Here is a 27,863-nt window from a genome sequence, read left to right on the forward strand (position 1 = left end):
TCCAATTACCATGTCTGAGCCTGCTTTAACCGTGACCTTCACCCAAATTATTTCACATTTTGAATCTCCGTCAATTTCCTTCGATACTATTGCACTTCTTATCACTTTAAACATGCCTCCCCCTTCACTGTCCAGCCTGTCTCTCCGGTATACATTCCAATCTGAGTTTAGAATTTCATACTGTTTACATCTGGTTTCAGCCAACTTTCTGTCCCTAGTACTATGTGGGCATTGTGACCACTTATTAATGAGAGCAGTTCTGGGACCTTTCTATAGACGCTCCTGCAGTTTACTATTAGCACATTAGTATTGTTATTCCCTGTTGCATTTTGTCTACTCCTACCTTGCCGCATCACAGGAGGTGTCTTGTCGGGCCTAGGGAGGAAATTCTCTAACCTAAAAACCCACATGTGCACTCCACATATACTCTGCTACCCTTGTAGCCGCTTCCTGCATGTAGTGCACGCGTGACCTATTCAGGGGGACCCTACATTTTGCCACCCGATAGCGGAGGTCGAGAAATTTGCACCCCAGATCTCCGCAGAATCGTCTGAGTCCCTGGTTCAAGCCTTCCACTCGGCTCCAAACCAGAGGACCACCACTATTGGTTCTGGGAATGATACTACAAATAGCTAGCTCAGATTCCACCCCGCGAGGCTTTCCGCCTTCAACAACTCCGCTAACCGCCTGTACGAACTGAGGATGACCTCTGAACCCAGACGGCAGGAGTCATTGGTGCCGACATGAGCAACAATTTGCAGTCGGGTGCACCCAGTGCTCTGTATCACTGCTGGCACGGCCTCCTCCACATCTCAGATGAGACCCCCGGCAAGCAGACAGAGTGAACACTGTCCTTCTTCCCCGACCTTTTCACTATTTCCCTAAGGGGCTCCATCACCCGCCTAACGTTGGAGCTCCCAATAACTAATAAACCCCTCCCCCATGTGCCTGCTCGGACCTTGCTGAAGGAGTGGCCACATGTCCACTCACAGGCAGAATGGGCGATGCCACACGGCCAGCCTCCACACTGACCCTCCGCCTCGTGCGCCGCGAACGCCGCTGAACCCGCCACTCCCCTGGGGAAGAGGGTGGCCCAATCGCGCCTGGTACCCGCAAAGATGTGTCGACAGCAGGGTCAGTGGGTGAAGCTTGTAACACCTGGGGTGTACCATGCAACGCACCAGACTCACCACTGCTTGAAGACGGCTAACCGCGGCCATCAACACGTTCAGCTGTTCGCGAACAGTGGCCGGCTCCTCCTGTGTCCGTACACAGCAGTCTCACATCCTATCCGTCCTAAGAAATCAATTTACTGTAGAGAGTTAATCAACTTATAACTAGTCTGCTAATTCACTAAAGGCGGCTGATACACTCCTGGAAATGGAAAAAAGAACACATTGACACCGGTGTGTCAGACCCACCATACTTGCTCCGGACACTGCGAGAGGGCTGTACAAGCAATGATCACACGCACGGCACAGAGGACACACCAGGAACCGCGGTGTTGGCCGTCGAATGGCGCTAGCTGCGCAGCATTTGTGCACCGCCGCCGTCAGTGTCAGCCAGTTTGCCGTGGCATACGGAGCTCCATCGCAGTCTTTAACACTGGTAGCATGCCGCGACAGCGTGGACGTGAACCGTATGTGCAGTTGACGGACTTTGAGCGAGGGCGTATAGTGGGCATGCGGGAGGCCGGGTGGACGTACCGCCGAATTGCTCAACACGTGGGGCGTGAGGTCTCCACAGTACATCGATGTTGTCGCCAGTGGTCGGCGGAAGGTGCACGTGCCCGTCGACCTGGGACCGGACCGCAGCGACGCACGGATGCACGCCAAGACCGTAGGATCCTACGCAGTGCCGTAGGGGACCACACCGCCACTTCCCAGCAAATTAGGGACACTGTTGCTCCTGGGGTATCGGCGAGGACCATTCGCAACCGTCTCCATGAAGCTGGGCTACGGTCCCGCACACCGTTAGGCCGTCTTCCGCTCACGCCCCAACATCGTGCAGCCTGCCTCCAGTGGTGTCGCGACAGGCGTGAATGGAGGGACGAATAGAGACGTGTCGTCTTCAGGGATGAGAGTCGCTTCTGCCTTGGTGCCAATGATGGTCGTATGCGTGTTTGGCGCCGTGCAGGTGAGCGCCACAGTCAGGACTGCATACGACCGAGGCACACAGGGCCAACACCCGGCATCATGGTGTGGGGAGCGATCTCCTACACTGGCCATACACCATTGGTGATCGTCGAGGGGACACTGAATAGTGCACGGTACATCCAAACCGTCATCGAACCCATCGTTCTACCATTCCTAGACCGGCAAGGGAACTTGCTGTTCCAACAGGACAATGCACGTCCGCATGTATCCCGTGCCACCCAACATGCTCTAGAAGGTGTAAGTCAACTACCCTGGCCAGCAAGATCTCCGGATCTGTCCCCCATTGAGCATGTTTGGGACTGGATGAAGCGTCGTCTCACATGGTCTGCACGTCCAGCACGAACGCTGGTCCAACTGAGGCGCCAGGTGGAAATGGCATGGCAAGCCGTTCCACAGGACTACATCCAGCATCTCTACGATCGTCTCCATGGGAGAATAGCAGCCTGCATTGCTGCGAAAGGTGGATATACTCTGTACTAGTGCCGACATTGTGCATGCTCTGTTGCCTGTGTCTATGTGCCTGTGGTTCTGTCAGTGTGATCATGTGATGTATCTGACCCCAGGCATGTGTCAATAAAGTTTCCCCTTCCTGGGACAATGAATTCACGGTGTTCTTATTTCAATTTCCAGGAGTGTAGTTGACTAAACTGTGGTTACTAGACACTTCCTGTAGAAAACAATGAAAATAGCACTACCTGTCTCTGGACTGTATTCAAAACAAACACTAGCACTACTGGCACTATGGCTGACTAAATGGACTCTCTCTGACTGTATTCAAAACAAACACAAAATCTATGGAACACTATTACTAGCACTCGACAATTAAAGCTTCCTAAAAGCAAAAACACACGGAAGAAGAAGTGACAAGTAAGAAAAATAGAGTTAATACTTAAATTAGCGTAACTCGCTGCACAGCAGATGTGACGCAGACGGCAGTTACGATGACACTGACACTATAAGATTATTGAACGACTCATTGGGATTTTGAGTCTGACAATGCAGACACTTCTTCAATAATTCAGGATTGGCAGGTCTCTGTAAACAGGTTTTATGATATCCACAACTGCTGCTGGGATAGAATGTTTATGGCTGTATGACCTGTTTGAGTACTGGGCATTGCGGTAATTGCACCATGAACCAGATCTAGGAGGGCAAAGATGGTGTACTGGTTTATCATCAGCTGACAGTCTCTGGAAGAAGGTAGCCCATACTGCCTGCTTCATTTTCAACAAATCCTCAGTATTATTTCTAATGGCAATCTCATAATACTGTTGTAGTTCATCAATCATGTTGTCTGTCAGCCTGCTTCATATGGTCTTACCACCTGAAAGTGTCTTGTCTCTCAAACTTTGTTTCAACTTCCTCAATCTGGTACCCATCCTCTTCTGGGCATGACCAACACATTCCATTTCTGTGACAAGCTTCTCACCATAAGGCTGAGTGGCTACTACACTGTTATATGCATTTGAGTCTGCATAACTTAAGAACTTAGTGTAACACACTCCCCTTTAGTTTACAGATCGATTATAAATTTCAACAGCTGCACGGGCCTCCGTACGACTAGTTGTCCTTCATAATTTCTGTCACAAATATGCCCTTCTTCATTCCCTGATTTATACTTATAACAATGTTTGGTTAAAATCTGGAAATCTATTAGCTTTCCAGTATCCACACTGGTCACTGTAGCAACAGAATTCTTAGAACTGCAGCTGCGCTTCTACCAAGTGCCCCAAAAGCTACTGATATGTCAATCATACCATCGTTTATTTCAGCAGCTTCATTTGCAGCACCCTTAATTGACTCACATGCAGCAGATCTCACAGCAGCTCCAATAAATCCTGCATACTTGTCCATTTTACAAAGTGGGCGTGGCATATACATCACGACACACATTGTTTCTGCTGCAGTGTGTCCTTTGCCAATAGCTCTCAATCCATAAAACCACCTAATATTTATTTTAAAATAATTATCTTTACACTTATCAGAACTCCAAAATGAATGAGTATATTTACAAGTGGCAGAATTAATGATAAGTTTCCTGGCTAGTCCATTTGATACCTCAATGTCTTCATGTAAACTAACTGGCCCTCCACATACATACAGCACACACATTCACATAACACCCCTGTTAGGATGTGTAAATGTAGCAGAATATAACCTAACCTACCGTTTACATGAGTTTTGTTTTGAGATAACTGTGTTATCACTATGTTTTATTTTAATCTTCGAAGCACTAATGGGTGTTTCTCTAGATACTCATGAGTTTGCCAGTATTTCATTGTCTGTAACTTCACACACCACATGCTGAACACAATGTTTCTCTTTATTCAAAAATTTATTACCATGAAACCCACATTTCTTAAAAACACTTCATTTTGGAGTCATACTTTTTGAGAGATTTACCAGTCTATTCATCACTTTTCCTCGGAAAAACGTTAGCACTTTGATATACAAAGCATGTTTATACTATGAAAAGATACGATACTATTTTTGACTGTGCTACCAATACAAACACATAATTTCACCTTTATAACACAGCAATCCACAGCTTTCTACAGGGTGGTCCATTGATAGTGACCGGGCCAAATATCTCACGAAATAAGCATCAAATGAAAAAACTACAAAGAACGAAATTCGTCTAGCTTGAAGGAAGAAACCAGATAGCGCTATGGTTGGTCTGCTAGATAGCGCTGCCATAGGTCAAACTCATATCAACTGCATTTTTTAAAAATAGGAACCCCCATTTTTTATTAGATATTCATGTAGTACGTAAAGAAATATGAATGTTTTAGCTGGACCACTTTTTTTGCTTTGTGATAGATGGGGCTGTAATAGTCAAAAATGGTTCAAATGGCTCTGAGCACTATGGGACTTAACTTCTGAGGTCATCAGTCCCCTAGAACTTAGAACTACTTAAACCTAACTAACCTAAGGACATCACACACATCCATGCCCGAGGCAGGATTCGAACCTGCGACCGTAGCGGTCGCGCGTTTCCAGACTGTAGCGCCTAGCATCGCTCGGCCACTCTGGCCAGCTGCTGTAATAGTCACAAACATATAAGTATGTGGTATCACATAACATTCCGCCAGTGCGGACGGTATTTGCTTCGTGATACATTACCCGTGTTAAAATGTACCGTTTACCAATTGCGGAAATGGTTGATATCGTGTTGATGTATGGCTATTGTGATCAAAATGCCCAAGGGGCGTGTGCTATGTATGCTGCTCGGTATCCTGGACGACATCATCGAAGTGTCCGGACCATTTGCTGGATAGTTACATTATTTAAGGAAACAGGAAGTGTCCAGCCACATGTGAAACATCAACCACGACCTGCAACAAATGATGATGCCCTAGTAGGTGTTTTAGCTGCTGGGGCAGCTAATCCACACATCAGTAGCAGACAAATTGCGCGAGAATTGGGAATCTCAAAAACGACGGTGTTGAGAATGCTACATCAACATCAATTGCACCCGTACCATATTTCTATGCACCAGGAACTGCATGGCGATGACTTTGGATGTCATGTACAGTTCTGCCACTGGGCATAAGAGAAATTACGGGACGATGAAAGATTTTTTGCATGCGTTCTATTTAGCAATGAAGCATCATTCACCAACAGCGGTAACCTAAACCACCATAATATTCACTATTGGGCAACGGAAAATCTACGATGGCAGTGACAAGTGGAACAGCAGCGACCTTGGCAGGTTAATGTATGGTGTGGCATTAAGGGAGGAAGGATAATTGGCCCCCATTTTATCGATGGAAATTTAAATGGTGCAATGTATGCTGATTTCCTGCGTAATGTTCTACCAATGTTACTACTAGATGTTTCACCGCATGACAGAATGGCGATGTACCTCCAAAATGATGGATGTCCAGCACATAGTTTGTGTGCGGTTGAAGCAGTATTGAATAGCATATTTCATGACAGGTGGATTGGTCGTCAAAGCACCATACCATGGCCCGCACGTTCACCGGATCTGACGTCCCCGGATTTCTTTCTGTGGGGAAAGTTGAAGGATATTTGCTATCGTGATCCACCGACAATGCCTGACAACATGCGTCAGTGCATTGTCAATGCATGTGCGAACATTACGGAAGGCGAACTACTCACTGTTGAGAGGAATGTTGTTACACGTATTGCTAAAGGCATTGAGGTTGACAGACATCACTTTGAGCATTTATTGCATTAATGTGGTATTCACAGGTAATCACGCCATAACAACATGCATTCTCGGAAATGATAAGTTCACAAAGGTACATGTATCACATTGGAACAACCGAAATAAAATGTTCAAATGTACCTACGTTCTGTATTTTAATTTAAAAAACCTACCTGTTACCAACTGTTCGTCTAAAATTATGAGCCATATGTTTGTGACTATTACAGCGCCATCTATCACAAAACGAAAAAAGTGGTCCAACTAAAACATTCATATTTCTTTACGTTGTTGTTGTTGTGGTCTTCAGTCCTGAGACTGGTTTGATGCAGCTCTCCATGCTACTCTATCCTGTGCAAGCTTTTTCATCTCCCAGTACCTACTGCAACCTACATCCTTCTGAATCTGCTTAGTGTATTCATCTCTTGGTCTCCCTCTATGATTTTTACCCTCCACGCTGCCCTCCAACACTAAATTGGTGATCCCTTGATGCCTCAGAACATGTCCTACCAACCGATCCCTTCTTCTGGTCACGTTGTGCCACAAACTTCTTTTCTCCCCAATCCTATTCAATAATTCCTCATTAGTTATGTGATCTACCCATCTAATCTTCTGCATTCTTCTGTAGCACCACATTTTGAAAGCTTCTATTCTCTTCTTGTCCAAACTATTTATCGTCCATGTTTCACTTCCATACATGGCTACACTCCATACGAATACTTTCAGAAATGACTTCCTGACACTTAAATCAATACTGGATGTTAACAAATTTCTCTTCTTCAGAAACGCTTTCCTTGCCATTGCCAGCCTACATTTTATATCCTCTCTACTTCGACCATCATCAGTTATTTTGCTCCCAAATAGCAAAACTCCTTTACTACTTTAAGTGCCTCATTTCCTAATCTAATTCCCTCAGCATCACCCGACTTAATTAGACTACATTCCATTATCCTTGTTTTGCTTTTGTTGATGTTCATCTTATATCCTCCTTTCAAGACACTGTCCATTCCATTCAACTGCTCTTCCAAGTCCTTTGCTGTCTCTGACAGAATTACAATGTCATCGACGAACCTCAAAGTTTTTATTTCTTCTCCATGAATTTTAATACCTACTCCGAATTTTTCTTTTGTTTCCTTTACTGCTTGCTCAATATACAGATTGAACAACATCGGGGAGAGGCTACAACCCTGTCTTACTCCCTTCCCAACCACTGCTTCCCTTTCATGTCCCTCGACTCTTATAACTGCTATCTGGTTTCTGTACAAATTGTAAATAGCCTTTCGCTCCCTGTCTTTTACCCTTGCCACCTTTAGAATTTGAAAGAAAGTATTCCAGTCAACATTGTCAAAAGCTTTCTCTAAGTCTACAAATGCTAGAAATGTAGGTTTGCCTTTTCTTAATCTTTCTTCTAAGATATTATGTATTACACGAATTCATAATAGAAAATGGGGTTCCTATTTTAAAAAACACAGTTGATATCAGTTTGAGCTATGGCAGTGCCTTATAGCAGGCCAACCATTGCGCCAGCTGGTTTCCCCCTTCGAGCTAGACAAATTTCGTTCTTTGTAGTTTTTTCGTTTGACACTTATTTCGTGAGAAATTTGGCCTGGTCACGATCAATGGTCTACCCTGTATATAAAAAATTACCGATTTTATTAGGTCTTGAAGTAATGCATGTAAAAATTTTAACATTTTCAACTGGTGTAGATTATATTTTAGAAAATAAAATAAAATACTTCCCACGCAAGTTTATAAGTAATATACATATCATTTTATTTGGAAAATTGCAAATTTTATAATCAGATAAAAACCCAAAAAAGTGAAAAAGTGTGTTTTCCCCTTCTAACTCCCCTTAAAGTTATGGAAATGTGCAAGCTTTCGGAGCCAGTGGCTTCTTCTTCTGGCAGAAACAATGAAGGGGAAGGAAAAGGGAAGAAAGAAAAGGCTTGTCAAGGTTTAGGAAATGGGGAGAGTTGCAGAAAAGCTGCAGAGAAACCCAGGCCAGGACAGACTTACTGAATGGGATGAGAAATATGTAACTAAACCAGTCCATCTCTCATACCACCAGCAGATGTGAAGTATTCTTGTGATTGGTAGTAAGTCATAAACATTAAATTATTTTCAATGTATGTTCATATGTAATACTGCATGTACCTTTGAGGTATCATTGGGCCCATTGGGAAGAGGATCAAAATTAGGCCACTGCTTTCTAATTATTTGGAGCATTTCATTAAATGAGACCATCTTCCCATCATTCCATTTGTTGCCGCTGAAAGGCATGTACTCAATAAATCTTACATCAACATTTTTCTCTTTTGTTAACTCCACAAAACTGCACACTTCATCTTCATTAAAACCTCGCATTACAACACAATTTATCTGTGGAAGAAAGACACCATTAAAAACTTGGTATCAGATAAAGCATGGTTTAAACAGAGTTTGAAAGACTTTTTGATAGGCAAGTCATCCTACTCTATAGATGAATATCTTAACAGTGGCTGTTAGGCCAGCTTAAATAAGAATGTCTGTTAGATTTCAGTTCTGAGAGCACTTTGTCATAACAGTCAAGATTATGTACTTTTTGTTTGATAAATTTATTAATAGTGCATAACAATATTTCAGTCTGACAGCGTATCAATTCTGAAAAAAAAGCTGTTCCAGTTTGTATTGTATTCACCTAGTTTGACAATCTCCTGACAAATGATCAGGGTATTCAAATGTTTTATATTTTTTATGTTATACTTTCTGGCATGTTACTCACCCATGAGAATCATCTCATGTTTTGGGTCTTGGAACAAAAGCTGAATCTAATCTAATCTAACCTACAAAATAATGGTTCTACAAGTCTGTTGTTATATTTGTATACCTCACTGATTCTGTTAAATTAATCTTTTTCTCTCCTTTTGGAGAATGTCTGAATTTATCTTAGCATGCCAAGCTGTTAACCTTCTTAACAATTTACGAAAATTAAACTACATACATCTCCAATCTTTTTCCCCACTCCAACGCACACATCTTTTGCTAAAGGTATTATTTTAACTATTACATTAAATTAAGAAGCTTTCTTGAAACTGTGCTGCCATTTGTGAAACAAAGTTAAAAGTGTTCTCAAGATAAAAGGTCTTCACAAAAGGAGCATTTAGTATCTGTGCAGGTGGTTAACGCTGACAGCCTTCATATAAACAAGCCCAAATGGTAGAACATCCTGCTTTACACATACATGCAATGGCAGAAAAAAGGAAAAGAGCACACCTTTCATTCAAGCATTGAATATATAAACTGATGAGACAAAACACTATGACCTCCTGTTTGATAATGTGTTTGTCCACTGTTGGAACACAATACAGCAGTGATTTTGAGTGGGACAAGTTCAACAAATTTCAGGTATGTTCCCAGCATTATGTGAGGTATGTTCCCAGCATTATGCAGCACCGCATGTCTAAGCACAGGTCATGTAATTCCCATAAATTGGAGATCAGTGGTTTCTGGGTGCAGAACTGGTATCTGATAGCATCACAGATGTATTCCATCAGATTCAGAAGGGGTGAATTTGATTCTGGCCTCGTGACACTGAAAGTCATATTGTTGAAACATGTCACCTTCATTAGAGACAGGGTGTGGACAGTGCACAATAATGTTCACACAGAACAAAGCTGTTATGGAGCCTTCAGTTACTACCACTGGACCCACAGAAGACCAGGTGAATGTCCTCCATAGCATAATATTGCTCCCACTGGCCTAAGTCTGTAGCAAAGTGCACCTTTCAAGCACCAATTCACTCTGTTGACGGTGTATGTGCACAAAACCGTCAAGCAGGTGTAATGCGAAACACGAATGATTCAACCAGATGACACATTTCTATTGATTCACTGCCCAATCTCAATGCTCCTGAGCCACAGAAATTGTAATTCAGCAGTGTTGTCAACATGGGAACATACGGGGGTTGTCAGCAGCAGAGCCCTATGTTTAACAATGTGCAATGAATGGTGTGCTCTGAAATACTCGTGCTTCCACCAGCACTGTGTCATCAGACGTGCCACAGAAATTAGCTTCCTCAGCCGAATGTCATCTTTTTCAAAGGAACCATCCCAGCATTTGTCTTAAATCCTTTAGGGAAATCAAGGAAAACCCAAATTTTGATGGCCCGATGGGACTCGGGTCCGTTGTCCTCTCGAAGGCAGGTCCACTGTCTGACCACTGTGGTGGCATGACCTAGTCTTAATTAAGCCAGAAAATCCTGGGAAATGCTGACATACTTATTGATTTAAGATATAACAATTTAAAACAATCCTTTCATGAATTTCACTACAATTTTCTGCTCTTTTGAAAAAAAAAATTCTTTTGACTGTTTTGATGTTGTTTATTATATTTAAATAATGATGGCAGTCTCTATAAAAGGGCAGTTTGACTTTTAAGTTTAGTTATACTGTTTTAAACTACATCCTTCATCTATTTGTCCACCCAGAAGTGCTATAGGATATTACTTGAAGACTATGGTGAGGTGGTGGGGGACAGTCATGTGTTGAGAAGGAGGTGCTGCCAGAAATTAAGTGTGTGAGGTGACGTTATTGACACTGCATACAGGGGAAATAAAAATACTCTATTCCATATTCATTTACAATCTACGTCTGGCCCCCATATGGTTTTACTTTTCTCCAATAAGAAAAAAGAAATTGTCAGTAACTGTCTTTATAAGGTCTTAAAAGGAAACAAACAATAGAAAATCTAGGCTGGAATAATGACCATATTATAAAAAAGATACATTGCTATTCACTGTATACAGGAGATGTTAGGTCACAGACAAGCACAACAAAAAAGACTACTAAACACATAAGCTTTCGATCAGAAAGTCTTCTTCCAAAGTGGACAAAACACACACACACACACACACACACGCACACACACACACACACACTCACACACACACACGACCGTTGTTTCTCCCATGATGCGCAGTTGCTCCCAGTCTGGCCCTAGCAGCCAGAGACAGTGGTCATGTATGTGTGATCAGCATTTGCGCGCATGTGTGTGTGTGTGTGTGTGTGTGTGTGTGTGTGTGTGTGTGTGTGTGGGAAGGGGGGGGGGGGGTTGCACCAAAAGCTTACGTGTTTAATAGGTGGTGTATTTTTTTTTTTTTTTTTCCCCTGCCTGCAACACAACTTCTACACTATACAGTGAGTGCCAATCTATCATTTGATAATACTGTCGTTACCACCTTGCCAAGAGGCATATTGTGGAGTAATCCGAAGGGCTCTACTAATTTGTACAAGAGGGAGGAGAGCACAATCTCAATGTAAGTTTTTAGAAAACTGGTATGTGCATTAATTCTGCAAACCTTTCAGAAAGGACATGGTATGCATTTCATTCAGCAAGATGAGTAATAAACAATATTAGCAATACTGCGTCAAACTTGTTCACTTTCATCTTTGGATTAAACATTCGATTTCAGAGAGTACAGAATTTGGCAGAATCAAATTTTGGGGATATGTGGAACTGGGACAATGGCATATTTTTTACCCATTCAACAAACTAAGCACTGCTGATTGCTACTTTTATTGTGTCTGCTGCTGCAATGCATATATGAAACTGTAAGTGCAGCATCTATGATGGAATAAAATGTTATACAAATGAAACAAACAGGCACAGTGAAATAGAGTAGTATGGCTCATCATTTCGGTCTCACAGATTAGCAGGTGTTGACTTGAAAGATAATACTTAAGAAGTTGAATCCAAAGGAGAGGATGTACCGTATTTACTCAAATCTAAGCCGCACTTTTTTTCCGGTTTTTGTAATCCAAAAAACCACCTGCGGCTTAGATTCGAGTGCAAAGCAAGTGGAAGTTCTGAAAAATGTCGGTAGGTGCTGCCACAACTAACTTCTGCCGTCGAATATATGTAGCGCTACACAGGCATGCTTCGTAGGCACAAAGATAAATACTGGCGCCAAAACCTCTGCGTCAGTAAATAAATTAAAAAAAAAGGTGGAAGACAATTTTCATACATTATCCAACGAAGTAAATACAAATTCCGTATTGTTCATCTTCGAATGTAGCAGAACTTCAATGTATTATGAAAATCCGACTGGCAAGACTGTTTGGGATGTTTGTCAATATGGCCAATTCTACTTTCTGAATTTTTTCCTACCTGTGAGAAGAGATGGTTGCTAATAGGAACCTGATGAAATGTGAATCACATGCAGTATTCTCTTCATCATAAGAGTAATACGAATATAAACATTTTGCCACGTATTCTTTCGTGTTTGCTGCTATCTTATTTAAATCCTGTCTGCCTAATAAACTACGAAACTAGAGTCAGACAACAGCAAACGCGGAAGAATATACGTATCGTGTCATGTTTATATTCGTATTATTCTAATGCCTAATAGTGATACAGTCAGAAATGAAGCACGGCAACTGACTAGATTTTTAAATCTAAGATGACTCTAATTTCTGTGCAGAATTTGATGTACTAAAGAAGCGGCCGCAAGGATTTTCAAATGGAGAAAAATTTTCGCCTAACTCTCGTTCAGAACATGTTCTATCATACGCAGTCTATTATTTGGTTCTTGTTGATCATTATCAAAGAAAGCAGCAGTGTAAGTAACAAGAAATAGTAGTCTCTTGCCATTGTTCCACTAATGAGATGATTTCTCTCTCTCTCTCTCTTTTTTTTTTTTTTTTTTTTAATTGTAGGCGGCGGTAGCTTGCACAAAGGCAAGCCATGCCGCGAGCGACGACAGTCCGCAAACACGCACTATCAGAATGCGACAAACAATGCATGACACAGTACAGTAAAGCATTTTCAGCTTAGAGTGACATAAACGCCTATAACAAGGAAAACGGCACTTATCAGATCAAAGCAAAATAAGCAATCGATTCAAACCAGACGATGCATGTGAAAAAGGAAGGGTACCAGTATAAATACGGACGGAGCGCCCGACGCATAGCAAAGGCTACCTGGTAAAGCTTAACTGCTAAGCTTACGACTCGATCCAAACTACTGTAGCTGTATCGTCAATCATTCGACCTAAGTTGTGTCTCATATTACAATGGACCGACTTTGTTTCGATTTGGAGGTGCGGCCTAAAACTTTTCTCTCCCCTTGAACTTCGAGTCTCAAATTTCAGGTGCAGCTTAGATTCAGGAATTTTTTTTTTCCTTCCTTTATTTCGAGTCTCATTTTTCAGGTTTGAGTGCGGCTTAGATTTGAGTAAATACGGTAGGTGGTATTTCAACTAATTCTAACAATGAAATAAAACAAAGTACAGCAGGGAGCTCTGACAAATCAAAGAGCAGCAATGAAGATTCTGATGAATAGTAAAGTATGAGTTAAGAAATAAGATGCTACTGAGATCGTAAATTTTTGTTGTGTTGATGAATCTGTTAACAAACATATTCAAAAATGCACTGAAACATTGGCACATGTAGTGTTGGGAGGTGGTAAACTGTCATTACTGTTAGAGGAGCTCCGTATTTCTTGCTGTTCTACTCCTACATGACACTGTATCTGAAGGTATAGAATGAATCTTCACTGGCTAGAGAAATGGGTAACACAATTTTACAAGTCTCTGCTGTCATGTAATCTCTTCAGGGAAATCATGACTGTACTAAGATTCGGTTTGTGGTTGACAAGGTCAGAGTCATTAAGAAATGCAAGGCAGCTACCATGTCAGTCCTAGAAGAGAGAGACATAGCAAACTGTCAAAGGATGTACATTCCCGGTGCATATGTTTGTGGTGATGTACTAACCAAGTAATACTGTGTGTCAGGCAGCGCATTACTCAAGAACCATCATGGAAGAATGTGGAGTGGTAATTTATGTAAAAAACAACATATCTTACAATGCATTAGATTTAAAGAGCCATTGTATAGAGCAACAAATTGAAGTATGTGGTGTTGAGATTACTGTAAATGACTTCACGGCTGTAGTGTTAGCACTGTATAGATCTCCCTCAGGGAATTTGAATGTATTTCTTAAGCACTTAGATTCTTCATTATCCATACTGTACTCAAAGTCCAAGAACTTGATAATTTCTGGTGACTTTAATGTTGATTTCCTAAATGAGAGCAATAGTAAAGCTGATTTAGTACATTTAATGGAGTCTTATAATCTGATGGCAATAGTAGATTTCCCAACTCAGGTTACTGTTAACAGTAAAAGTCTGATAGATAATATATTTATAGATAAGTCTACATGGAATGAGATCACTGTACATCCAATCCTTGGCCTTTCTGATCATGGTGGTCAATTGCTTAGGCTCAATTACATCAGTGTGTGCAACAATTCCGAGCATTCTTGGAAATCTTTTAGGATAATAAATGAACAGGGCCTTAAAAAATTCAATGATAGCCTAAAATAGATAGACTGGAGCCGAGTTTATAAGGAAACAGATGTAAACAAAAAGTACAATTCATTTTTAAATGAATTCATGTCTGTATTTGAGTCCATCTTTCCCAAAAAAGTAGTTAGAAATAGTCATATAGGCAATGCCAAGAAGTCTTGGATCACTACAGGGATAACAACATCTTGTAGAACAAAGAGGATGTTATAAAGTTCTCTCAGGACTTGTAATGAACCAAAGAAACGACAACACTACAAACTTTACTGTAGCATTCTCAAGAAGATTATAAATAAATCTAAAAATATGTGCATAAAATCAGAAATTGAAAGCTCAGAAAATAAAATTAAAACTATATGGAATGTAATAAAGAGGGAAACTGGCAGGACAACAGGGAACATGTCTCAGGTAGAGATTAAAACAGGGGACAGTATCATTAAGAAACCTGAGTTGGTTGCAGAAATATTTAATAACCACTTTTTGAGAGCAGCAGAGAAGACAGGCTGTAATGGTTCCATGGAAGAATCATTGTCCCTCCTACAGAAAGCTATTAGCAACAGAATCCCACAGTTATCCTTATCTCCAGTTACTGTAAGCGAAGTCATAAGAGTAATTAGATCATTAAAAAATAAAAATTCTGCTGGTGTGGACAATATTTCTAGTAAAATACTGAAACACTGTTATAAATTTGTTAGTCCCGTCTTATGCAACATATACAATGCATCCCTACAAGATGGGATTGTCCCTGACAGACTTAAGTTGGCTGTAGTGATTCCTCTCTTTAAAAAAGGGGATAAAAGCATTGTTACAAACTATCGTCCAATATCCCTATTAACTACCTTCTCGAAAATTCTAGAAAAACTCATGCACAGGAGGATTGTAGACCATCTCAACTACCATAGTATCTTAAGCAAAAATCAGTTTGGTTTTCGTGCCGGTCTTTGTAGTGAACAGGCAATATTCTCTTTCAGCAACCAAGTTCTGGAAGCCATTAACAAAAAAATGTCTCCAGTGGGTATTTTTTGCGATCTTATGAAAGCCTTTGACTGTGTAAACCACCAAATTCTTTGGAAAAAGGCAGAATACTATGGTTTAGGTGGTACTGTTGGCTTGTGGCTACAATCATATCTACAGGATTGGAAGCAGACTGTAATGCTAAATGGCTCTTCTGGAGAACCTGCCTCGTCTGAATGGGGCACGATAACGTGTGGTGTGCCTCAAGGCTCCGTTTTGGGCCCACTGCTTTTCCTCATCTTTATTAATGATCTTCCTCTTTGTTCTGAGACAAACAGCAAATTTACCCTGTTTGCCGATGATACCACAATTCTAATTGACGATTTGATTGATGATGATCTTGAAAAAACTACAAATACTGTTTTTAATGACATCTTAAATTGGTTCTCCTCAAATGGTCTCTCACTCAATGCAGATAAAACTCATTATATGAGGTTCCATACATCACAAAGTAATCCTGATGAAATTGACATAAAATGTAGAGATCAGCCAATACAGAAAGTTGAAGACACAAAATTCCTGGGTGCTTACATAGACAGTAAATGTAATTGGTCAGTTCACATTCTTCATCTATGTAAAAAACTTAGCTCGGCAACATTTTCATTACGGGTAATTTCTTCAGTGGCTGAAGTTGACTCTATTAAGGTTGCCTACTTTGGCAACTTCCATTCATTGATGTCATATGCTATCATATTCTGGGGGAACCAACCACTTGCTAAAAAAAGTTTTCACCATCCAAAAAAAAGCAATCAGAATAATGTGTGAGGTCCATCAAAGACACTCTTGCAGGCACTTGTTTCAGAAGATAGGTATCCTAACAACTGCCTCACAGTTTATTTTTTCCTTGCTGACCTTTGTGTGCAAAAATTATTCCATCTACCAAGACAACAGTAAATTCCATGGTTATAACACCAGAAACAAAAACAATCTACATTTAGAAATGAAACGTCTCACTCTGGTACAAAAAGGAGTTTACTACTCCAGCATTAAGTTGTTCAATGCTCTACCACTACATATCAAATGTGTTCATACAGAACTGCCAAAATTTAAACTAGTTCTCAAAGATTACCTGACAGAGAAATCTTATTATATTGTGGATGAATACCTGAAATAAAATGTATACCATCACTAAACTTATTGTGTCTAGAAGTAGTTCAATTGATTTTATTGTGCATTTGGGCATTAGCACACTTTTTGCAACAACAGATTGGCTGTACATGTATTTACTCTTGTAGGCCTAATATCTGATTTAACTTTGTGCTCTTATCTTTAACCTTTATTTGAAACTCCTTTTTCTGTCAAACGGTTGTTATGTTGTCTAGCTGACAGTGTATCTGTTACTGTATTTATAGTATGTCTTACTTAAACTATGTACAATTTGCCATTGAATTGCCCTTGTATTTATAATAAGTTTAAATTGAAACCTGTACAATTTGACACGTTCTATATCCTTGTGATTGACTCACTAACTGGATCTATGGAACAAGAAATAAATAAATAATTAAATAAATAAATAAATACTGAAGTGTGATCCAAGTCGCACAAATATGGCTTTAATAATAACCTCCAAACAATATGCCTCTAAGGACTCAACAAGACACAGAACACTGATGTGCACATTACAAACTAGAATCACACAGAGAGTCAGTCAGCACTGTTCCACACTTATGTATGTGCGAGTCATCAGCAGATGGCACGGCAGGGACCGCGCCGCACGCTTGGCTCCCAGAGATGGAATCCAGCAGCCAGCCTGCAATGATCAGTCGGTGACCAATTTAAAGACGCATGTACGGCAACACCACTCTCGGTGCACTCACGCTGACACGTACTAGTAGCACGATACAGCAGTGATGAGTAGTAGTACCCCTCCTGTCTTGCGCGCCTTTTATCTGGCTCTACAATTTACTTTCCTAGACCCACACAAATGCCTGATCCTCCTAATTCAATTTTCTCTGCAGACTATTCAAAATTCATAAAGAAAAAGAAGCCACAATTGCACTTTGTGTGCCAGTTACTTTCCAATACATTGGCACCAGGTGATCTTATTTAAGAATACTCAACTTTCGTAGCCATACTTACAGCACATCCTTTGCTTCCTGGCCTAATCCAAGTTAACTCCCAGCCCCCCTGCCCCCCCCCCCCCCCCCACACACACACACACACACACGCCACTCCCCCCCCCTCTCCCCCCCCCCAAATCAGCTAGTTGTGTGCTGTTATCTCACGTCACACCCTAGTCTATGAGTGCCCAGCTGTCTGTCGCCTGACCCCTCTACCTGCACCCCTAGCTAGCCCACAGATGGCTCCCCACTCTCCCACGAGCCACCAAATGCTTCCCTCCAAACCCCTCCCATCTCTCTCCATCTCTCACATTGCCTCAACCCACCCCATCCTACCCTACTCTAAAGCCCCACCTCACTCCAGAACACTCACCGTGGGCCAGTAAAGAGCTGGCAGTTGAGCGACCACAGCATAAGGAGACATGCGCATGTGAGTGTGTGTGTGTGTGTGTGTGTGTGTGTGTGTGTGTGTGTGTGTGTGTGTGTGTGCGTGTGCGTGTGCGCGCGCGCATGTTTTCCCTACAGCTAGAAAAAGAAAGTGCATTCTGGAAGCTCGCCAAGCAACGTACCTTTTAGTTTGGAAGGTAGAAGGCGAGGTACTGGTGGAAGTAAAGCTGTGAGGACGGGTCGTGAGTCGTGCATGGATAGCTCAGATGGTAGAGCACTTGCCCACAAAAGGCAAAGGTCCCAAGTTTGACTCTTGGTCCGGCACACAGTTTTAATCTGCCAGGAAGTTTCATATCAGTGCACACTCCACTGCACGGTGAAAATCTCATTCTACATACCTTTTGTTCTTGTGTCTATCGATGAGACAGTGCTTCTGCCTTTTGGTGTGCCATCTCCTTTATTCCTAAATAATTCGTAATTTTCAACAGAAACTTTCCGTACATTATTATTGCATCCTACATTACAATATGCAATTTCCACAATATGTGGTCATCTGTGAATATAATGGGGGTAACAACTGTAGGAGACCAAAAACTGACTGCAGTAAGCAAGTTCAAGTTATTCTACACTGCAGTAGTTACGCAGAGGTGAAGAGGTTCACACAGGATAAGCTAGCATGGGCAACTCCATGAAACCAATCTTCAGATGGAAGATCACAACAATAAAAACATTTGATTCAGCATACACCAGACTCCAAACAGCGTACACAACCTGTATGCTCAGAAACACAGAAAATCATATTGGCTCCATCAGCAGCAAACTTCAGCCCGTAATTGTTATGGAACACTGCGGCGATCTTGTTCATTAATATAACCCAAAACTGGGGAGTAATAAGAGAGTATTGTTGTAACTTCTTATCAACCTGGTTACCGAAATACATATTAAGAAGACTGGTAAAGTGTTATTTTAAAGGGGTCACTCCAAAGTGCCACGAAAGTATTTGAGCAATGTATAAAATTAGAGAATCAGTGCACAATATTGAAAGCCTATATACACTATCTATATCTGCATGACTAGTCTGTAATTCACAATTAAATGCTGGCAGAGGGTTCAGAGAACCACCCTCAACCTATTTATCTACCATTCCACCCCCCTACAGCATTTGAGGAAAACCAAACACTTCAATATTTCCATACGAGCTCTGATTCCTCTTATTTTATTACAATGATCATTTCTCCCTATGTAAGAGGGCTCTAACAAAATATTTTCACATTCGGAGGAGAAAGTTGATGATTGAAATTTTAAGAACCTGCTCCAGCAAAATGCTTTTGCTTTAATGACTGCCACCCCAATTCACATGCGATATCTGTGGCATGCACTTTCCTGTTTCCCAATAAAACAAAATGAGCTGCCCTTCTTTGAACTTTTAAATGATGTCCTCTGTCAGTCCTATCTGGTAAGGATCCCACACCATGCAGAATACTCCAAAAGAGGACAGACAAGTATAGTTGTAGATAGTCTCTTTAGTAATCCTAATCTTCTAAATGTTTTACTATTAAATCACAGTCTTTTGTTTGCTTTCCCACCGCATTATCTATGTGAGCATTCCAATTTAAGTTATTTGTAAATGTAATTCCTAAGTATTCAGTAGACTTCACAGCCTTTAGATCTGCGTGAATTATCATGTAACCAAAATTTAGTAGATGCCTTTTACTACTCAAGCGGATGACATAACAATTTTTATTATTTAAGGTCAGTTACCACTTTTTGCATCATATGGATAGGTAGCCTAAATCATTTTGCAGTTCATTTTGATCATCTGATCACTTTACAAGACAGTAAATGATTTGCAAGACTGTAAATGATAGCATCATCTAAGAGGACTGCTCAGATTCTCTCTTAAATTGTTAATGTAGATCGGCAACAGCAGGTGGTCTGTAACACTTCCTTGAGTAATGTCAGATATCACTTCTGTTTTACTTGACGATTTTCCATCAATTTTTCTGACAGGAAACCACACATCCAGTTGCACAACTGAGACAATACTCCCTAGGCACACAATATGATTAGAAAATGCTTGTGACGAACTGTTTCAAAAAGTCTTCTGGAAATCTACAAATATGGAATCAATTTGAGATCCTCAGTCGACAGCACTTATTACTTTGTGTGACTAAAGAGCTAGCTGTGTTTTAAAAGGTCGATATTTCTGAATCTATCTTGGCTATTTATCAATGAATCATTATCTTTGAGATAATTCATAATATTCAAACACAATATATGTTCCAAAATCCTAATGCAAATCAACATTAGTGATATGAGTCTGTTATTTAGTAGATTACTCCTCTTTTCTTTCTTGAGCATTGGTGTGACCTGAGCAACTTTTCAGTCTCTAGGCATGGATCTTTATCAAATGAGTGGCTATATATGATTTCTAATGGAGCTATTGTATCAGCATTCTCTGAAAGAAACATAACTGCTTTATGACACTGAGGAGAGCTACTACTAAGTTACTCACAGTTGCAGTTGTTCTTGATTTGAATACTGCAATATTTACTTTGTTGTCTTTGGTGAAGAAATTTCAGAAATCCGTGTTTAGTAACCCTGCTTTAGTAGCACTGTCATCAGTAACATTACCACAGCTATTGCGCAGTGAAGGTATTGGTTGTGTCTTGCCATTGGTGTACTACACATGCAACCAGAACCTCTTTGGATTTTCTTCCAGATTTCAAAACGAAGTTTCACTATGGGAACTATTAAACACATCTTGCACTGAAACCCACCCTAAGTTTCGAGCTTCAGTAAAACATCGCTAATCTTGGAGATTTTGCATTCTTTTAAACTTTGACATGCTTTTTTTCATTTCTTCTGCAGCTGAGTGTTGACATATTTTGTGCACCACCCTTTTAATTTATTTGGTATCCTTCCAATTTATTTGGTATATATCTCTTAATTGATGTCGATACTATTTCTCTGAATTTAAACCATGTCTGGTCTACACTTACATAGTCAGACTGGAAGGAGTAGAGACTTAGTAGAGACCGTCTCCTTGGAAGGCATCAAGTTAATTTTTATCTGCTTTCTCATTAAATGCCCTATTGTGTAGGGCTGAAAATTAATAGAGATAAGGCAAACAGAATGTGCAAAGTAAGTGGTAATTACTCGTCTCTTCCCCGATTACAGTGCAATAGAAGATACTACAAGATGTTGACAGATTTCCATATCTCGGTAGCTTTATATGTAATAATGAGGTCACAGATGCAGAAATCACCAGCAGAACTGGAAAATCAGTCCATATGGCAATTAGGTCTGTAATATGTCAACAAATCTTTGACTGTACTCCTTTATCGTTCATATGTGTGAGACTTGGAAAATGTCAGTAAAATCAGCACACAGTCTCCATATTTTTCACCAACAATGCTAGAGATGAATTCTGAAGATGTTAACCCAACCAAGTTACAAACGATGAAGGGCTGAGAATACGACGTCTAGACAGCCTGCACAAAATTATTGTTGAAAGAAGACTGAAGATTGCAGGTTATGTTCTACACATGTAAGGTGGAAGAATCCCAAAATCAACACTGTTGTGGAAATCAATGGACAGATACAGATGTACAGGAAGACCTTTTAACACTTGGAACTTTTGCAATGAATCGTCAATGCATGGACACAAACTTGGAGGAAGGTGAGAACATGGCAGCTGATTGAGTGAACTAGTGGAAACCAGTTCGTTGTATGGTACACAGCAAATCTGAGTAAGTTAGTAAGTAAGTAAGTAAGTAAGTAAGTAAGTAAAGTAAGTACAACTGGGGATTTTGCAAAACTGTTGGATGATCCATATTATTGTCTATATTTGACACTGTTGGACTTCAACCTTTTCCTTGATGTGTATTCTTCAAATTGTGAGTTTTATGAGAAAGGTGATAGGTACTTACCAATCAGCATTCCCTCACACGAACTGACATTGTCTCTTTGTAAATTCTACTGTGCTAACAATTATCTACTGAGAATCCTCGACTAGGTCTCCGCAGCTCAAATGAGCCAGTTTCTTTTAAATTTCTGTCATTGGCTATAATTGTCTTCCAAGTATGGTGACACAACATCTTGTCATGAAACTTTTGCCTTTACACTTGTTTACTTTTCTGGACTCTGCCTTTTTCTGCACTGTGCACTAAATACACTATGTGATTAACGCCCAATCTCCAACAGCCAATCGTGAACTGTAAACAGTTGTAAACTCTACCAGGGCACATAACAAACAATTAACATCTGTGTTTTAGTGTTCTAAGCTGTGAGGTCATCGGCGGACAAATAATTTAGTACCTATTCCTGGACAGCCGGAGTGGCCGTGCGGTTCTAGGCGCTACAGTCTGGAACCGAATGACCGCTACGTTCACAGGTTCGAATCCTGCCTCGGGCATGGATGTGTGTGATGTCCTTAGGTTAGTTAGGTTTAATTAGTTCTAAGTTCTAGGCGACTGATGACCTCAGAAGTTAAGTCGCATAGTGCTCAGAGCCATTTGAACCTATTCCTGACGTGCTGTTGTTTGGAACAACAACTGACATGATCCAAAATATTACTTTCTTTTATTATAGCTTCACTTTTATTTTGTCTAATGATTACTAATTTCAGTATCAAATTCCATCATCAAGCCACTATATGATCAGAAAGCATAGTGTTTCGTTAAAATATTGTTTAATAAACAGATTACCATTATATCATCATTCCTTAAAGTAATGTCCAAAGTGGAAGGCCAGATGATTAATTTTGAGTATATACAAAAGTCAGAGTACTGAACCGGATATGAAAGAAGAAAAACCAGAAGGGCAGTGAGAGACGGGTGCCTTCTATCACCTTACTTCCTTAATATGTTCATCAAGGAAGTAATAACAACAACAAAGAAAAGATGACAAGAATCAAAAGGTAATTTCTGGAATACTCCAAGGAAATGCGATAGGACCATTACATTTACAATGTATATAAATGATCCAGTAGAAAGTGTCAGAGGCTCCTTAATATTGTTCACAGTTACTACACTTGTCCATCAGAAAGTAGCAACAACAGAAGACAGTATCAATTTGCACAATGACCTGAAGAGGATTGGTGAATGATGCAGGCTCTGGCAGTTGACCCTGCACATAAATAAATGTAACATATCACACACACACACACACACACACACAGGAAAAGAAATCCAATACTGTACAACTACACTATTAAAGACAAATTGCTGGAAACAGAATCTACCATAAAATATCTAGAAGTAACTATCCAGAGCAACCTTAAAGAGGAATGACCACATAAAACAGCAATAGAAAAGCAGATGCCAGACTAAGATTCACAGGAAGAATCTTAAGTGAATGTAAATTACGTATGTGTCCTTACCCAGTAGGACTGACAGAAGAGAGAAAGAAGATCCAATGAAGTGCCGAGTGTTTTGTCACAGGATCATTTATTCGCTGTGACATCATTACAGATATGCTCAGCAACTCCAGTGGTAGATGCCATAAGAGAGCAGTTGTGCATCACGGAAAGATTTACTACCCAAATTTCGAGAGAGTAGTTTCCGAGAAGAGTCTGACAACATAATAGTTTCTCTCATATACAATTCACGAAATGATCACGAGAAGAAAATTTGAGAAGTTAAGAGATAATACAGAAGCGTACTGACAGTCATTCTTCCCAAGCACTGTTCACAAGTGGAACAAGGCAGAGGGGATCAGTTGGTGGCATGAGACGTACCCCCTGCCACACACAGTTAAGTGGTTTTTGGAGTATGATGTCGATATGGGAACTTAATTGCATGCATATACACTGCAAATTGACGACATTGCAATAGTAAATCAGAGTAGGAACTAAATAAAATGTTTCAGGCCTTAAATCAAGAAGTGGTAAAACTAAAGCTAAAAATGAATACAAAGAAGACAAAAGTTATGGCTACAGACAAGAAAGGAGGTGGAGGTAGGACTGACACAAGAACAGGCAATGAGCAACTCAAGAAAGGAACTGAAATTCACTATCTCAGTAGCATTTTGCAAGAAAACAATCAATATTTCAAGGCATTCAAGAAAAGAAAAGCACAGGTGAAGAGTTCCTTCCAAAATAAGAAGAAGCTGCAACTGAATAAACATATCAGCTTCCACATTAAGAAAATATTTGTAAAGACCTTTGTGTGGAGTGTTCTGACACACAGATGCAAAATCTGTACATTAGAAAAGCCAAAGGAAGCTCACCTCAAACCTGCTGAAATGTGGTTCTGGAGGAGAAGTACAAGAACTAGCTGCATTGACAGAAAAATTAAAGGAAATAGGAGAGAAGAAAGAACCACTGAAAGTTATAGGCCAGGGCAAAGCAAAATACACTGGACACTTAACTGGAGACGATAATCTTTTAAAAAACATTTCTGAAGGCAAGATCGTAGGTAAGAAAACAAGGGGATGACTGAGAACATCCTACTTAAACAATATGATCAATGAATGGGATTTTCTTCACACTTGGAGATGAAGACAACTGCTGAAGAGAGGAAGCTGTGGCTGCAGAGACAAGGTTTAACCTTTTGGAAGAGTAAGGACAAACTAATACAAAATATGAGTCTGCATGGTAGCTACATATGGAATAAATGACAACTTCTTGTGTGCAGTCATCAAGTCACTTACCCCAGTAGGTGTCTTATCTACTAAAAGTAAAGGTCACTGTTGTGCTTTCAATAGATGTGAACAGCACCCTGAAAATTGTATGTCTAGTTTGCAGTTGTACAGAAGCTTTTTATTTTGCAAAATGGTTCAAATGGCTCTAAGCAGTATGGGACTTAACGTCTGAGGTCATCAGTCCCCCAGACTTAGAACTACTTAAACCTAACTAACCTAAGGACATCCCTGCCTGAGACAGGATTCGAACCCGCGACCGTAGCAGCAGCACGGTTCCGGACTGAAGTGCCTAGAACCGCTTGGCCCCAGTGGTCAGCTTTTATTCTGCAAAGAAATTTTCGATAATAAGATGAACTGATGCTGGTACTTGCTACTGAAACCAGTAGTACTTAGACACAACAAAAGTGTGACTACAGAATTAAGAATAATTTTTCCAAACAATCGAGTATTTTTTCAAAACAACACCACAATAGAGGAAATTTATTTTAAACTAAAGACACAAAAGAAAAAAAGAGAAACTGTAAAGATCTTGAGTCTCATAAGACTCTCTTGGGAGGAAAATATAAGATATTTAATTGGTAAACTTGCAAGGCATACTTTTTTATGTTGTATAAACTATGAAACTGTTAGCATCGTCAGCTAAAATTTACTTCTTCTGTCTTAATATACCTTCCTTCACTTACAGCTGCAGTGTGGAGACAGGGGTGAGGGTGGGAGCGGTGATGGGGGCGAGGGTGAGGGCGTACTGCTTTAAAATGGTGATTCTTGTATTGATATTCTTAACAACAGATTTATATCTTTTGCTTATGAAAGTCTGCATGCGATGACAGCTGCACTAGTAATACCTTCACAGGGTCGTATTCAAGTTGCAAGGCTAGATCTATGCCAGCCATGACACCCTCCCAGCCTTTCCTCCTCGTGATCTGGTTGTAGCGTTGGGACTGCAGGGTGTCTAAGCTGATGTTCAGACCGTCAAGCCCTGCCCTCTGCAAGGCAACCAGCTGTCTTGTCAACATGAGGCCATCGGTTGTCATTAAGACACTTTCGAGATCTTTTATTTTCTTCAAGGCACCTGTGAAACAGCAAATTATTCTAAAGAAACTGAAACAAATAATTTGTAACATTGCTGCTGCATATGAAACAAACCTCCAGTTGATAAATTGAAAATACAAATTCCTTAAAAGTTAACTGTACATTTGCCCTAATGCAAAGAGATAAGAAGGGTTAATAAACTGAATTGAAGAATGCAAGTTAAGATAGCAATGAAAAAATAATTAGAGGCATGAGATCATCTACTGCAACAGGGAAATGGGAATCAATATGAACCATTACCCAGCTACTGTCAACTGATTCCATGTCTCCATGCACACTGTATAAACCACTGTGGGTTGTACGACAAAGTACATTGTTGTACCACACATTATGGTTTTTCCCCATTCAATGCTCATGTGGAGTGTGGGAAGAATGATTCTTTAAATGGTTCTGTGCATGCTGTAATTAATCTTGCCTTCATGGTCCCTATAGGAGTGATACATATGCGGTTATTGTATAATCCCTAAATACCTCACTTAATACAGGTTCCTGAAATTTCATAAGTTGGGTTTTGTCATATATTTGGCGTCTATCTTCACTTGTCTGGCATTTCCAATTTGTAGTAGCTTCTTGATGCTCTCCCATGCATCAAATAAATCTATGATCAATCATGCTACACTATTTAGTATACATTCAATGTCTGCCATTAGCCTTATTTGTTATGGGTCATACTTAAGCAATATTCTAGAATGGGCCACACAAGTATTTTGTAAGCAATGTCCTCTATAGACTGATTACATTTTCCAGTATCTTACCAATGAATTGAAGTCTGCATTCTGCTTTGCCTACAAGTGAGTCTATGTCACCATTTCATTTCATCCAGATATTTGTATGAGTTGACCAATTAAAACTGTGATTATTTGATAATGTAGTCATACAATACTGTCTTTTATTTGTTTTGTGATGTGCTCCAATTTACATTTCTGAAAACTTAAACTCAGTTGCCTATCTTTGGACCAATTTGAAATGTTATGATCTGACTCAAATTTGTGCAGATTTTTTTCAGGCAATAATTCATTATAGACAACTCTATCATCCACGAAAAGTATGAGGCTCCTTATAATATCGTCTTCCAGAACATTAAGGTACAACATTAATGTAATGGTATAAATTACTATAAATGTATAAATAAGTTTATAAGTGTGTAAAATACATTGAACTATTTGTTACAACAAAACATTGTACTGGTATACTCAGCAAGATGTTAAATCAGCAGATAGCTACATTTTATGTTCAACATTTTGTGTACAGCATATATGCTGGATAGGATTTATACCCAAATTAAATAAATCTGAAGAAATGGTAGGGTGTCTCTGGAAAAAAAATCCATAAAAACTCATACAGTCCAATTTGCTATTATGTCACTGTTACTGAAATATAATACAAAGTAACTGAATTCGATGAACATTCTCAGAGTGCAATATGCCTCAGAGTGAATGCACAGTAATGTCAACATTATTTTTCAAGGCTATGTTTGTGAAAATGGATGAAAGCAAACCACACATTTTGTTCTCAATCTGCGGAAGCATTATGCACTGTGAAACACTGTACTGCTGTACTACATAAAAGCTGTCTCATTGCCAACATCTTTCCCCTGCTGGCTGTTCTACACTTCTCATCACTGATTCAACATGTTGTAAGATATTTTATGCTATATGACACCACAGTCCAATCTGGTTAGGATAGCATAAAAATAATATATGAATTTCAGTATTGAAACTGGAACAGCAGAACAGCTCTCATCACACTGGATATCAAATCGAGGTTGGATTACAGCCATGGGTACATCATTTCATGCTACTCAACTGTATGTCATATGTCAGAGTTCATCAACTGTAGTGGCTGGCGACTGGTGGCATAGCCATCTCTTGGCATCCAGTGAACAGACGTTCTCCACAGGTGACAGATTTGAGGAAAATGCTGGATACGGCAATAGTGGAACACTCTCTGTATCGAGGTAGCTCAGTACAGCTCAGGTGATTTGTAGTCTTGCATTATCTTGT

At 40.1% G+C, this 27,863-nt stretch overlaps 1 protein-coding gene across 1 annotated transcript in view; it reads right to left on the minus strand.

The window, feature by feature from the left end:
- The window catches only part of LOC124776175 (GTP 3',8-cyclase-like), a 45,957-nt gene that overhangs the window by 14,406 nt on the left and 3,688 nt on the right, over positions 1–27,863 (minus strand). The window contains exon 4 of the mRNA XM_047251011.1: positions 8,479–8,703. Within this exon, the coding sequence (XP_047106967.1) occupies positions 8,479–8,703 (225 nt within the window). The remainder of the gene's footprint in view (positions 1–8,478; positions 8,704–27,863) is intronic.

Source organism: Schistocerca piceifrons, chromosome 2 (assembly GCF_021461385.2).
Source record: "Schistocerca piceifrons isolate TAMUIC-IGC-003096 chromosome 2, iqSchPice1.1, whole genome shotgun sequence".
NCBI lineage: Eukaryota > Metazoa > Arthropoda > Insecta > Orthoptera > Acrididae > Schistocerca > Schistocerca piceifrons.